We start from the raw sequence: 14,677 nt of genomic DNA, 5'->3' as shown, positions 1-14,677 counted from the left end.
TCTCAATTTTCTTTTGCTCCCCTTCACACGTGTACAGTAGCCTACTAGGCATCGCCTACTTAACCTCCCTGCCTTTCTGTTCTTCTGTTTCTCTCTCTCTCTCTCTCCAACCGGCCTAAATTTTTTTTTATTTGCGAATATTTTGCTCAGTTAGTGGTATGGCTGTATACCTGCTAGCCAGTAGCAACTCCATTAATCAGCTCCAGGTGCATATTGCTTACAATCGGACAGAATCGTAAACTCACAACTGTTTGAACTTATCCACAGTGTTTTGCATACAATTAAAAGAGAACAGCACGACTTAAGTAGCACAGTTATTATGCATGACCTATGCCACAGCCAGGCCACACCACTTATCAGCTACTCCAGCTGTTAGTGCATTACCAGCATATTCAATAAAGGGCCATCATACTGCCATAATAACACATTAGAGAACAACAGTTTTTCTTAACTAGGCTTCAAAGGAGCAGCAGCTCATGAGGCAAGCATACCACATAATAAACTAATAATAAACTAAACAATTTTCAATGCGAAACCATTTCTTTCCTCATGGGTGACGTGGACAGGATGTGTTACCACAAACTATGGACAGGACGTGTCCTCATGAATGAAAAACAAAATAAGAAAAATAAGTGAATCGTGTCCATGGCAGGACTCGAATCATCACTCTTCCATGCCCCAGCTGAGCGCACTAACTCTACGCCGAATTCCTGACGTGTCCATGATTCTCCTAGTCTAGAGTAAGGACACAAGGGGGCGTTGAGGGAAAGGACAACCGCAGCGCTGGAGAGGAGAAGGGAAATGTCAACGGCAGCTGCACGCTCACTGTGGGCTCACCCCCTTATATATGTCGCAGCATGGGCTCAGAGCTGTTAATAATAAGTAAACAATAAAAAACTAAAATAAATACAAGAAGTACTATTGAAAATAATAAAGAAGCAAGAAATAAAAACATAAATAATACTAAAGTAAAGTCAAAGCAAAGTTGTACACGTCGGAAAGGCAAAGAAACTCAGAACTAGGAGCACATGACAGAACTAGGCATGGAATTCGCAATGCTTTTGCAATTCCATAATTAAGGGCACTAAATGTGCCTAATTTTTTGTGAATGCCATCTAGTACTTCCACTCATCGTGCTCAGAAATGACAGTCACTAGCTGAGTAACTATAAGCACCCAACCATTTCATGACAGGGAAATTACCTCCTCAATAAAACCCGGGCAGAGTAAACTCGCTCACTAGAAAAACTGAGGCACCTCTTTTTTGGTTGCGTATGACCACTCAGTCTTGCTCAGCACGTAGCACAGCTTGGTGAGTGCTGCTTCGGGCGTCATGTCAGAGCCAGGAATGACACCGGCTGCACAGAGAGCCTGCACCATTGTTAATAAACGGAAGAAGTCTCATGTCACAAACGGCATGGCCGCACCACTATAAGACTATGAGAAGTATTCAGGATGTTACTACTGGCCTGCCAGTTTTAGCTAAACAGTCACTGCATGCCAGCTCATGCGGTGAACAAAATTTAAGAGGTAAAACTACAGAAGGGTGAAATTTGGCCGAGTTTGTTCTTATGCTGCTAAACAGAGATAAAACCAAGAAAGAAAGAATTGAAGGTGCAACTAAAGACTTAGCAGCAGATTAGATTAAGTGCATTGACATGTAAAAGCCCTACACAGGTCAATATTAGCCCTTAGGCCATGCAACAGTTACAGCCAGAATAATCATGTATCATCAACCGGACTTGAAGGCCTCTCCCATATTCCTCCAATTAACCCAGCCCTGTGCTAGCTGCATCCACTTGACCCTTGCAAACATCTTAACCTTGCAAATATCCGCTCACATAACTTTCTGCCGTCCCCTCATATATGACATGTCAACAGCATATGACAGCTGGCTCTTTAATCTTACCTGGGAAATTCCACTTCAAATATGAATAGTTTTAATACACCCTTTTCAGATGCTTATAGGTTGCCGCATCATCTAGAAGTGACCAATAGAAGCTATCTGACACTGTCATCACTGCCTTCTGAAAATCACTTTTATTTTCTCGTTTACCTCTTAGTTATCTCTACAGCTGTTGCACTTAAGAATTTTTGCTGCTGCCTCTCTTCAACTGACTGTATTGCCAGGTGGTCCTGCATTTATCCACAATTTCAAAATTTTCAACTTGGACACAGCTTACTTTGTGAAGGTGGGTGCTGCCACAGTCCCTAAACACCCAAATTCTGTCTAAGTCAAACCATCATTTTTTGATACATGGGTCCTATGGGACGTTTTGCAACTGGTAATGTTAAAAAGCTCTCTCAGAGTCTCTGAGGTACTGAGAGTTTCTATATTCTGCTTCATACTTGGAATGAAAAAGCAGAAGCTGCGCAAATTGTGTGCTCATGTGACTCCACTGCATATCATTCACGCTTCTAAAAGCCTCGGTAAGAATTTTAAAATAAAACATGCAACAATATAAAACGATATAACACAAGACCCTCAGAAGTGCAAATTGTGGTCAGCCAGTCAGGCATTCAGTTTATGAACCCGACTTAATTCTCTTTGTTGGCGTACTATTTCAAGGGTGCAGGTGGAACTGGAGCAAATAAGCAAATATTAGAGGACGAAATAAGGAGTAAAACAAAGTGCAGGATGTCAGTCCCCTGTCATAGTACTTCAGCTTTGTCACAATGAAAGAAGGCTATCTCTACTTCGGACATATGACACTACCTTTTCTTTTTAAACTGCACGCAAACAGCTCAAATAGGCATGCTAGCTCTGGCAGCACAGCACGCTATGCATAAAACGGAATATATTATAGGTCTAGAGCCAGACTGAGAGACTGACAAGCATAACATGTTTCAAAACACATATGCAAAGCTTGTTTGTCAAAGCAATGGAATTCAATTGGCAAACTGCATACATCTGTGACATGTGGAAAAATAATATTGCTTAACTTATCGCTAGCTAGCTCTAAGGCTTCGGTATGCACGTCACATGGGACATAGCACAAGTTCGAATAGCAAACCTAAATACCTAAGAGTAGAGGTCTTGCACTGTGATAACTTGCAGCTGGCATCAGAATATAGAATTCATGATTCACTACACTGTTTTGCCTTGATCACTGCTAAACACTATAAAATGGAAACCATACACGCAAGCAAAAGACACATCTACCAGATAGGAAAGGATGATGCTGCCCCACGTGCAAGATATGAGTGTGCACAGTACAACAAACATTAGGAAAGCTCGATGCATCATGAGTCTTAAAAAGCAACCTAGCCCCTCTTGCAGCTCCCTTAGAACTGGGATCAACAAGCACAATTGCTTACATTCCCCGTAGCGTAGGCGGCATCTATGGAACCCTGCGTGCACTGGGAGCAATTGACAATCAGGATGCCCCTCAGGGTCGCGCGACGAATTTCGTCAAGCAGGTCCGCACGGGCAGTGGGGCCATTGCCAGCGCCGTAGGTCTGCAAGACCACTCCCTGCACTGGTGGTGTTAGGAATGCACGCACCTGAAAACAAAGGCAAAGCTCGATGCAGTGCGCACGGCAAAAAAGGACGCAACTGGCATGACAGTCTTACTCAGTGGCTAGGTTATCTAGAAAGGAAGGATGCAGTAACTGTCTCACTCTTGCTGAACACTTAAACTGCACCCTGAAGGAGGGAGTGAAAGAAGGAAGGAAGAAAAAGGCAGGCTCCAAATAATGTTTGATCACACGGTGTTCACTGACATAGCACAGCATGCAGATGTCTTCTGCCATTGGCCTCCACCAAAACATAGCCAATGCAGGCAGAATTTTATCCTACGGCTTATTTTCAGCCACTGACTCCCAAAGCTACTGTGTCTCATGGAAAATGACAAAAACATTTAAGCAAGTGAAATGCATTAAATTGACACTTACTATGGTCCATTTCCCAATAATATGACATGAATACGAGAGAAGGCTAATCAGGCAATCATTAAAACTATTAATCACCTAAGTGAAACCATTTAATGATAAAGGAAGACTATAGAATATTACCAAATCCTTGCAGGAGAATGGTAATTAGGATTCGTGTACCTACAGAACATAGTAGATAAGCACTGGCAAGGAGCAATTTCGAATCCATAAATGCACATTACTGTCATGGGTCATTGAACCTTGCACACTTTAGAGCAGAAATTTAAGGCTAATAAAAATTAAGGGGCATTTAAACTCTACCTTAATGGTATGATTTGGCAGCAACCTACAATCCTCTCTACTTACACTCATACTCGTCAGCATATAGTAGCAAGATGCCACTTAATGTCAGAGACTGCACACGACATACATTTACACCCCTGCTTGTTCCCAAGCCGTACAAGCATGTTTTGCATGGAATAGTCGGTAGCTAGTTTGGCACAAAACCCAACATGAGTTCAAATCTCACCTCATAATCTTTAAATACTTTTAACAAAATCAATCTCTTTATAAAGTTCAATCATTTAGGACAGAAGGCAACTTTTATTTCACATATGCCACATTTAAATTATTTTCACTCTACGCATGATGTTACATTTAACGTGAGTATGGTGGAGTGTTTGAAATTCATGCACAGGGTCGTGAAGCTGTGACGTCATGATACTGTCAGCCGGTCAGGATTTTTCACTCACACTTAATGCTGTCGCGTTAAATGGTTTTTTACCGCAAAAGCTGTTATACAAAGCCCTCCCCAAGGGGACATTAATGGCTACAGATCATCATCATCATCCTCAACCTGACTATATTCACTGCAGGGCGAAGGCCTCTCCCATATTCCTCCAATTAACGCGGTCCTGTGCGAGCTGCATCCACAACAGCTGGTAATGTGGCCATCAAGTTACACTCGTGGATTCATGGTCATGTGACCATGATGGCGAAAAAAAACTGACAAAAAAATCTTGAAAAGAGAGGGGTAAAATGCACAATAAAAATACCTCAACCCACCACTTCAACGGTGATACTGGGGAAGAGGCGAAGGAGGCCAACATTGCGGTTGAGCGTGGAATGCACGCGGAACTTGTCCATCGTGTTCGGCTGGAACACCGACTTCCAGTTCACTGCATCGACACAATGGCAGGGAACAAGTGCAGCCATTAATATGAGAGTGCCGCACACTCCGACAGTTTCAACATTACAGCAAGTGGCACATCATGCTGCCAAAGAGTCTATGATAAACACCCACCACAGGGTCTTGCAAAACCAGCTTCTCCTGTGGGCATAAAAGTACAGTAGGTCATAAACAAAGGACTTCTGTATTACACAAGTTCTGAAAACTCCAAACATATCCTTTCTTTTCTTTTTTCTTTAAGCTTTTGCACAGACATGGACAGAACAAGACTACAGTTCCATCTATATTTACATGAAAGCTGTAGAGCAAACATATTAAATTGTAACCACTCTGTAGCATCCCCAATATCTCGTTTGCAATGCCTTGGATTTGGCTTCGAATGCAGTCAACCTTCCCCCCAACGCCGGATTTTCACATTTAGGAAACATGTAACTTGCAACCGCATAAGTATGGCACTTTGCATAACCTAACAAGGCCTGAATACAGTGGCATTTATCTTTCAAAATTTCAAATATGAATCGAATATGTTTTTTATTTGATTCATATTCAAAAAACTAATATTCCAAACTTTGAATATTCGAAGAATTACCAAATACACCGAAAATCAGTATATAAATATACAGTGTAGGATTTGCACTAATTCTAGTTTGTCTTTATTTGCAAATGCCGTGTGAAATCTTAAATAAGCAAGACAAACAATGCTTGCTATTTCTTAATTTTCCATTTTTCCTTCGTGATCAGATATTCAATATTCGGAGTAATTTTCTTTTCCTGTATCTGTATTCGATTTGTATTCAAAAATTTCAATATTCGCACATTTATAAGATTTATCATTTATCATATCCCCATTGCTCAGGAATTTATTTTCATCCATTAATCCAAAGCAAGAATATATGCAGCTTTGTGTGCATTGAAGATTATTAATTGTGCACTACATGGTCAATCACAAAAAAAGAAAAAAAACGGCAACTATCAAATAATGCATTTGTAACAGCTCCTCCATACTAGATGACTGAGCTCTGCAGTACTTCCAATCCTGATAATGTGTATCACAAATCCTTTTGGCAACTTCGCCTACTCAGCTGTTGCATCGCAAGCACTGCTGATTCACCTGCCGGTAGACATATCACACCTCTTCCAAATACTATATATTGCATGAATTGCATGCATGCATGCATGCATGAATGAATATATATATTGCATGAATTGCACAGAAGAATGTTGATGTTGAACAAAGGTAGCATTTTCTCTAGAATGATGTACATACAGACAGACCAAAATGAGGACAAAGAGAGGGTCAGCCAAATACAGATCTTCATATAAAAACAGGTATGTATCAAATGAAATTAGCTAAAACTCTAGCTGGGAAGAAAGAACAGAGAAACCACGCTTCACTTCACCACAGCGTACAAAAAAAAACATGGACAAACAGATAGACAACACAATTGATTTGCCCTCTTTTCTTTTTCAGGACCACACAATTTGCTCAAGATGATTTGCTGGACTACTGGCTCCTCATGCTTCCCTTCACTAGGGCACACAAAAAAATTACGAGACTTTAGCGACTAAAGTAGTGAAAGGCGAAAGCCTGGGAAGTCTCATCTCTAGCGTTCCTGCCATCGGCCATCCCACACTTGAACACGTGCCAAGGAATGCCGTGCGACAGAAGCGATGGCGTACCATCCAAACACACACTCGTCGGAGAAAGTGTGACAGATACTGCGCCTTTTCTCTAGAAGTCTCATCTTGTCTAATGTTCCTGCCATCTGCAATCCCGCACTTGAACATGCGCCAAAAAACGCCATGCGACAGCTGCCGCAAAAACGGGACACACTTTGTCCATGACAGTATGAGCCATTAAAGGCTTTCGCCTTAAAATTAGAGGGTCTCTTAGATGTCTCTTAAGAGAAGAATGGCGGAAGCCTACCCTTCCTCTCCGATCATTTGTCTGTCATCGTCTTTTATCGGCGTTCGTTGCAGTGCTACATATAATTATAATTGGTTTACAGAGAAAAAAAGGTGCAGTATCTATGACACCTTGTCCGGCAAATGTGAGTTAGGACGGTACACCATCGCTCCTGTTGCGTGGCGTTCCTCAGAACGCCGCAAAAGCGGGACACACTTTGTCCACGACAGCATGAGCCATTAAAGGCTTTCGCCTTAGAAATGAACACAGATGGGCAGAAAGGCACCGCATCTGCACTGCAATCTTTTTGTCAGTCCATGTTCAATTTTTGTGTGCTGCGGTGAAAAGAAGCATGAAAAACTAACTAACCCAGCCGTTAGATTCGAGCAGGGTCAAAGCAGCATGGCTGGAAGTTGCATCTGCCAAAGTGAATGAACGTGCATATTACTTGTTTTTCAGTTGAATTTAGAATTTAATTGCTGAACATGCACAATTTCATTTTGCACTTCTCACAAACAAAGTTATTGCTTCATTTCGGAAGCACTGAAATTTAACACAAACCGACAAAGAGAGGCATGGAGAGACAGACACGTACAATTTTCACACTTCCGAAATGGCGTTCAAGCACCAACTAGATAGACAAGCGCATAATGCATGTCTATCTGGTTTGCCAGCTGAGACTTACCAACTCGCATAGACAAATCTGATAGACCTGATTTAAGTGCAGATAATGAAAGAACGACAAAGACAAAAGACATTGAAAAGCATGGCACATAAAAAAGACAGTTGTCACATCAAAGGGAGAAAAAAAAACTATCAGTGCAGTAACCTCTTTCATGAAACTTTAAGTGTTGACTAAAGGTGGCCCAGACAGATAGATTACTGCAGTTTAATTACAAAGTGCTAGTGTCACTGAGAATGGAGCCCTTTCAAACTAGAAAAGAGCACAAAATGAAATGCGAGTACCACACAAGAAAAGTAAAGTGCAATTATGTCACGCGAATTTGTTTTTTGTTGCAGAGAACAGAAAATGAATTATAGAGCCAAATGCTAAGAAAACTTTTGCAGTGTAATCACTGCTTTATGCATAAGGAAGGTAACAACAACCAAATGTGGAAGGTTAGACAGAGCAAGTTCACAACTCCTGACATTCATCATCAGCATCCCGCGGAATGAGAGAGGCAGAGAAAAAAAATTTGGACACTTAGGCTCCGCCTTTAAAGATATGATGAAACTACATCAATAGCTCTCATTAGAGGCTCCTCTTACAGTTCCTCATTCATGTACGCTCACCCTTCATATGCACTTCGCTGCTCACTTCATAACAAGTGCCTTAATTAATACCTCTCTAATTTCACACATATGCATTAGCCTACAGTTGTAAGCTACCATATTAGGTGAAAGACCACAAGAGCTGCTTTAACCAGATAGATAGATGGATTTATTGAAAGGAAAAGGCAGAGAGGTTGGCCGGAATAATTCAAATCTGGCCTGCTACTCTGCATTGGGGAAGGGGAAAGAGAGAAGAAAGAAGATCATGATGGGTGACGATGTGGGAGAATGCATATAAAATACATATACAGGCACAGTAGCTTGCTTTACAAGAGCGAATCAAGTCCGCTGGTGCACAAAAAATGGCAAAGAGCATGCACTGCCTGGACACCCTTCCCATATTGTCCTGCCAAGTGCCCGGCAGCAGTTCCTCTGACAAAGGCCTCTTGTCCAAACGCTTCAAGGAAGCAGCTAGCACACTTTTTCGCAGAGCTGCTTTAACCAAGCCACATAAACGTGCCTATGAGGCCAAGAAGTAGCATGCCTGACTCCAGATCAAATGGTCCTGGGTTTGATTCCCACCTCACCTTACACATTTTTAGAGCGCAATTCATTTACTTTATATACTTTCAAGGTCTAGTGGTGCTCGAGTCATATTGTGACCTTGAAATCACAGTTTATATAACATTTCAATCACTTTTCCATTCTGCCGTTCCATTTATGACATCAAACCTCTCCGACCAATGCAAATTTTCTCTAAATGCTGCCAGCACTGCAGGGTTTGCACTGAGTGAGAATTTTAACCCTATGGTGTTACAATATTTAACTTCATATTTTTTTTATTTAACTTGCTCAGTAACAACAGTATATTTTCCTGCATATTTTTTCAAAATATTTTCCAGGTACATCTTACAAAGAACGACACTCTGTGAGGACTAATGTGGTTACCCTTACTATCCCTTATTATTTAGTCTTTGTTGGATCAGTTCAGGATTCGATCAAAACATGTCTGGCGAGAGAAATTCAGCATATCTCAATATTGCATGCTTGAATTTTTCTTTTCCCTTGTTACCTCGGAAAGTGTTGTTTTATTCCAACATGTTAAATATACACACTATGTTTCGACGTTCCTGTCAAAAGCCCCTGTCCAGTGCACTGAATGTGTAATGAGTGAGAACAGAAGGTGCCTATAATTACAAACGATGAAAGATCTGGTTAAACAAAGAATTTTTGCTTCTAGCGCTGTAGTCTCAGAAAAAGATATGGCCTAAAAGAATAAACAAAAGTTCTTTTCTACAAATAAAAAAAAAATTTTACTGTACAGCCTTTGCATAGCACTTCAAAGAAGGTTAGTCATGCACTTTGTTAGTTGCAAACAAAAATGGAGAAAACACATATTCACACTATCCTCACAGTTACAAGGGAATAAATTTTTGCACCTCCAGATTTTTCTACAATAGTAAATACACTTCCAGTAATCTGAACATAAAGAGAAACCAAACATTGAATTTTTACCTAGCAATGCAACCAATAAAAAACCGCACAAATATTCTGCAGGATAAACAGTATTCAATGCCATACAACCTGCCAAGGACAGCAGCTACCAAAACATTCAAGTCTTGTTTGTTTACATTTTGCAACCAATCAGCTCTACAACTTAATGACTGGGCAAGACACAAAACAAGCAAATAGCTCATGTTGCTGCCTACATTCTATCGTAGCTTTCATCCAAGCATATAAACCTCAGCTTTCGCATTTTTGCTATTCCCTCCAGAATGCAACATTCAAAGCCAACTCTACAAGTAATCTAGACAGGCATATAAGAGTATAGCCACCATGATTAAGCACTAGGAACTATCAGGGGCTGTACCTTCAGGAGTAACATTAAATATACCACCCATCAATGTATTGCTCCCTGCTCATCCAATTGCTTTTGACATGAAATTCGCCAAGTACGAGCATTATCAATCACAATAAATAAACTTCTATGCCTCCTGACAAACAGTTACCTGCTCTTACCTGCTCACCTGTCTCGACAACAGGCACTGCCAGAATGTGGTGCAGCAATGAGCTCTAATGGCAGATCGAATGAAATAGCTTTTGCTACCAATAGTATGCTTGCGTCAATCACAACTGCGGGACGGCGATATAAAAACAATGAGAGGGTGGTGCTGGTACCTTTGATCTTGACGCCAATAGTGGCCAGGGGCTGCAAGTTGGGGGAAGAGAAAGCATCCAGCTCATTGATGCTGGTCTTACTTGTCCTGTTGCCACGGAACAGCTTGTTGTTGAACATCAGCGTCACCTGAGGCAATGCACGTGGAAAGGGTCAGAGAAGGCTGCAACAGCACTTGCCTGAGCAGCATTAAGCAATTAAATCAAGCAACAACCCTTCAGCATAGTCAAGGTATATGTAGTAAGGTGGAAAGTTGCGCGAGTTCAATATGATTCATGATGTAGTTAGCGGTATAAACAAGGATTGAGTGTTGTGTCTTTGTCCCAGTTTGGTCCTCATTTTTTGCACTAACTACATAATATCAGGAAGGCATATGTGAAACCAGAGTGGCGAACATCCCTGGAGAACAAGCAATCAGCATCAAAATTCTATTTAGTTCAATTTGATTTTGTTCTCACAAAAGGGAAGTCCATATCATCAGAAAATGCTTGCCACCGATCAAAATAAGCATGAGAAAAAAAAAGAAAGACTGCAATTTGGCTGTCTAGTGGCACACACTTTGACACTTTGAGTTTGACCATACAATTTGTAACATGGCACTTATCAGTATTCATATGCTCAGAATATGGACTCTAATGCTGTAGCCTAGAGGTATGCAAAAAGAAATGCATTAGTATCAGGTAAAAGCAAATTCTCTCTTCATTATCTCCTATTTGTTTCTGTACCCCTACCCACTCTTCCCCACCTGACATCTGTAGCTTCTCTGTCTTTCCCCTACCGACTTTCCCTCTACCACCTCTATTTTGGCAGAAGAGATTTGTCCTCTTCACTTTGCTCCCCCCACCCTCACCACACCAACTGCTGCCTCCACATCTCCTCTCTCACATCCCCCCCCCCCCTTCATTTCTTACAGAGGAGAGAGGATTTCAATCCCTCCACTTTTCCACCCATCACCCTGACCCCTCTCTCTTTGCTGAAAGTTGCACAGCTAAGGCCAACTCAAACCATGTAAACTGAAAATTCGATGCTGCCCGATTCACACCAAGAATTCCATTGTTGGCTTTCCTTTTTAAAATGCAGTCAATCACTTTCAGAAAGTGCACCAGGCTTGCCTCCTTTAAAATATGCTGTCTAAAAACTACACTTACCCAGATGCACTCTTCGTTTCATACTGACTTTAAGTATGATCATCAAGGAGTATAGACACCTAATTTTTGGGTCCGTGTTTTATTCTTTGTAATCATCTGTAAAGCATTATTATACACGGATCACCACATTAAATTTTCCTACGACTACTAAATAATTTATAATCCAATTTCTTTTCTTACCTGTCTCAGTTTCAAGGTCGAGCAATGGCTATGGCATCAAAATAAAGTACAGATCACGTGACTGACAAATAAAACTGAAATATAATCACTCCTTTATCTTTTTAGTTCCCCACAATGCTGAAGCCAGAATGCCTCAAAAACAGGAGTTGCAACAAGTGAAGAATCAGCAATTATACTGCTGTTTTTTCATTACTCACATGACCTAGATGTGATTTTGACACCACAGTCATTGATCAGTTGATGAAATCAAAACAGCTGAGTAAAGAAAATTCGATTATAAATTATTTAGCAGTAGTAGGCCAAAACATCCTGGTGATCCACGTATGGGAATGTTTTGCACATCATTACCAAGAAGAAGCTTGCAGCCAATATTTTGGTGTCTATACTCCTTTAAGCTTGCATGTCCAAAGCATATTACTACTCAAGTGTGGCATCATTAAGGCTCCTAATTCACTGTGCTGGAAATCTTTGAATCAAGTACACATAATCTTCAATATTCCATGGGAAGCACCCATGTGATAACCTATTTGACCCTTGATGCAGCAACAGCTGTCGCACTGTCACTTCTTGTTACTTGCTACTCAATCCTGTGCCCATTCACCTTTTTTTCTTTTCTTTATTCCTCAAAGCTTTTTCACTGCCTTCTATCTCTTTTATTATTTTTTTTTTAACAACCCACACCTTTCTTTTTTCACGCTTGCAGGAAACAAACTACCTTGATGACCAAAGGTCATCGAGAAGTTTCCTGTTCCTCACTGCTCACTATTTTTGTGGGCAAGCTCGCTTTGGAGATCTTGAAGGGTGCTACATTTGTTCATTTATTTATTCATATTACCTTACAGCGCTCTGAATAACATTGAGTAAAGAGGCAAAGAGGAACACATGTACTAGAGAAAGTAAGTCACAAATGCATGAGATACAAAGCAAAAACTATAGAAAAACTATCATACACGGCAAAAACTTACACGGCGAGAATACACATAGGCACAAGGTTTGGTTTGATTTAATTTATTGGGTTTAACACCCAAAAGCAACGCAAGCTATGAGAGACTACATAGTAGAGGGCTTTGGAAATTTTGGCCGCCTGTGGTTCTTTAATGAGCACCGACATCACACAACACAAAGGCATGATGCTTTTTGGCTCCAACAAAAAGTGACTGCCGTGGCCGGGATTTGATACAGCATCCTTCGGTACAGCAGTCGAAAACCCTAACCACTGCACCACCACGATGGGATACATAGGCACAAGATAATTAGTGTTACAGCATAAGTAGTAGCATGCATGTCACACAGATAACAAATACACAAAATGTAGTAGTGATCATATTAGAAGAGTCAACAGCTGTGAGAGTTGTAAAACGCACAAGAAATTAAGACAAAACCCAGCAGCAATGAAGAAGCAAAAATAGATACATAAAATATGCATAAAAACTCCCTTATTACAAATCTTCTCTACCTTGGGAGTAGAACACACAATTCTATGTGAAATGCTAAAATCTGTAATTTTTTTACGGAATCATGGCATCATACATAATTAGGAACCTTAATTATTGCACAGCTCTGTTCATTTGTGGACATAATTAAATTTAAACCAGCAACGCCATATTGGCCTGAAATAGCAATGCCTTCAGCAGAAAAGCATCATAAAATGCACATCAGAAGGTGCACTGCACTTAGAGCTCGCAGTATCAGAACAAAAACGAGTGAAATGCATTTTAATAGCTGGGCTGAGCTATGAAGCACAGCTGCCAGCCAAGGGCGACGCCTGGAAAACAAAATGCTTCTCGTCGGCAAAACAAACCTCACCTCTGGAATGACGTAGTTGCCGGCAATGATAAGAGAGTTGAGCAAGTTCTCCCGTCCATCACTCCTCGGCTCAAAGATTGGAATCTGGCCAGAAACGCAGACAAATGTCACAGCTGCAGCTGCCACCCCTCCGAGCAGCACGAGGCACAAAACAAGCAGTTATTTCAATAACAGCCAGATGTCAGGACACCACGTGCATTCCAGTGCATTGTGCAACAAGCGGGCTGCAATTTAGCAACAAGTTTAGGTCACCATGCCACTGTGTCCGAAAACAAGAGAAAAAAAAAGCATTGCTGATTCCTAGCTTTCTGACTGCTAAAAACAAATTACAAGCATGAAATTACAATCAGAACAGCACTGGAATGCCTACTCAGGAATTTTTGTAGGCTGATGCACAACCAGGTTCAACCTGAGTAACAAAATAAACGTAAACTGAAGGTGACACCCCTTCATGAAGCTAAGTTCCAAAGGTGCTCCGAGACAAGTTAATATAAAATCAAAGATCTTAACATTGAAGTTGCTAGATTTTGTGTGGCGTCGTTAGTGGCGTCTGAAATGACACCATTAATTTTTGTCAACAGGCCGTTAAGCCCGGTCGTTCAAGCAATTCCACAGCAGACCATTAAAAATCCACTATTATTATTATTATTATTATTATTATTATTATTACTATTGGTTTGGTTTGTGGTGTTTAACGTCCCAAAGCGACTCAGGCTGTGAGAGACACCGTAGTGGAGGACTCCGGAAATTTCGACCACCTGGGGTTATTTAAAGTGCACTGATATCGTACAGCACACGGGCGCCTTGCTTTTTGCCTCCATATAAAAGCTACTGCCGAGGCCGGGATTTGATCCCGCACCCTTGGGAACAGTAATCGAGTTATTATTATTATTATTATTATTATTATTATTATTATTATTATTATTATTATTATTATTATTATTATTATTATTATTATTATTATTATTATTATAACTATTACTAATGCCACTCTCATTAAGACCAGTATTGTCATTACTCCATATAGAAAGAGCACATAAAAAAAGTGTTTTTATAGAGGCTGCAAGAAACAGAAACCTGACAGCAGAGCAGAAATACTGCAACAGAATACAATGCCCATAAGCTTAA

General features: G+C 40.7%; 1 protein-coding gene across 1 annotated transcript in view; it reads right to left on the bottom strand.

Annotated features, from left to right (window-relative positions):
- Positions 1-14,677, bottom strand: part of LOC146176278 (L-asparaginase) — a 34,281-nt gene that overhangs the window by 12,643 nt on the left and 6,961 nt on the right. The window contains exons 5-9 of the mRNA XM_084582605.1: positions 13,550-13,633; positions 10,418-10,544; positions 4,938-5,050; positions 3,318-3,503; positions 1,257-1,370 (exon numbers count right to left, since the gene is read on the bottom strand). Coding sequence (XP_084438731.1) covers positions 1,257-1,370; positions 3,318-3,503; positions 4,938-5,050; positions 10,418-10,544; positions 13,550-13,633 — 624 coding nt within the window. The remainder of the gene's footprint in view (positions 1-1,256; positions 1,371-3,317; positions 3,504-4,937; positions 5,051-10,417; positions 10,545-13,549; positions 13,634-14,677) is intronic.

This window comes from Amblyomma maculatum, chromosome 10, assembly GCF_055883805.1.
Source record: "Amblyomma maculatum isolate TAMU_Amacu chromosome 10, ASM5588380v1, whole genome shotgun sequence".
Classification (NCBI taxonomy): domain Eukaryota; kingdom Metazoa; phylum Arthropoda; class Arachnida; order Ixodida; family Ixodidae; genus Amblyomma; species Amblyomma maculatum.
Note: the sequence above shows the minus strand (reverse complement) of the source record. Positions and strands in the feature narration are given on the sequence as shown.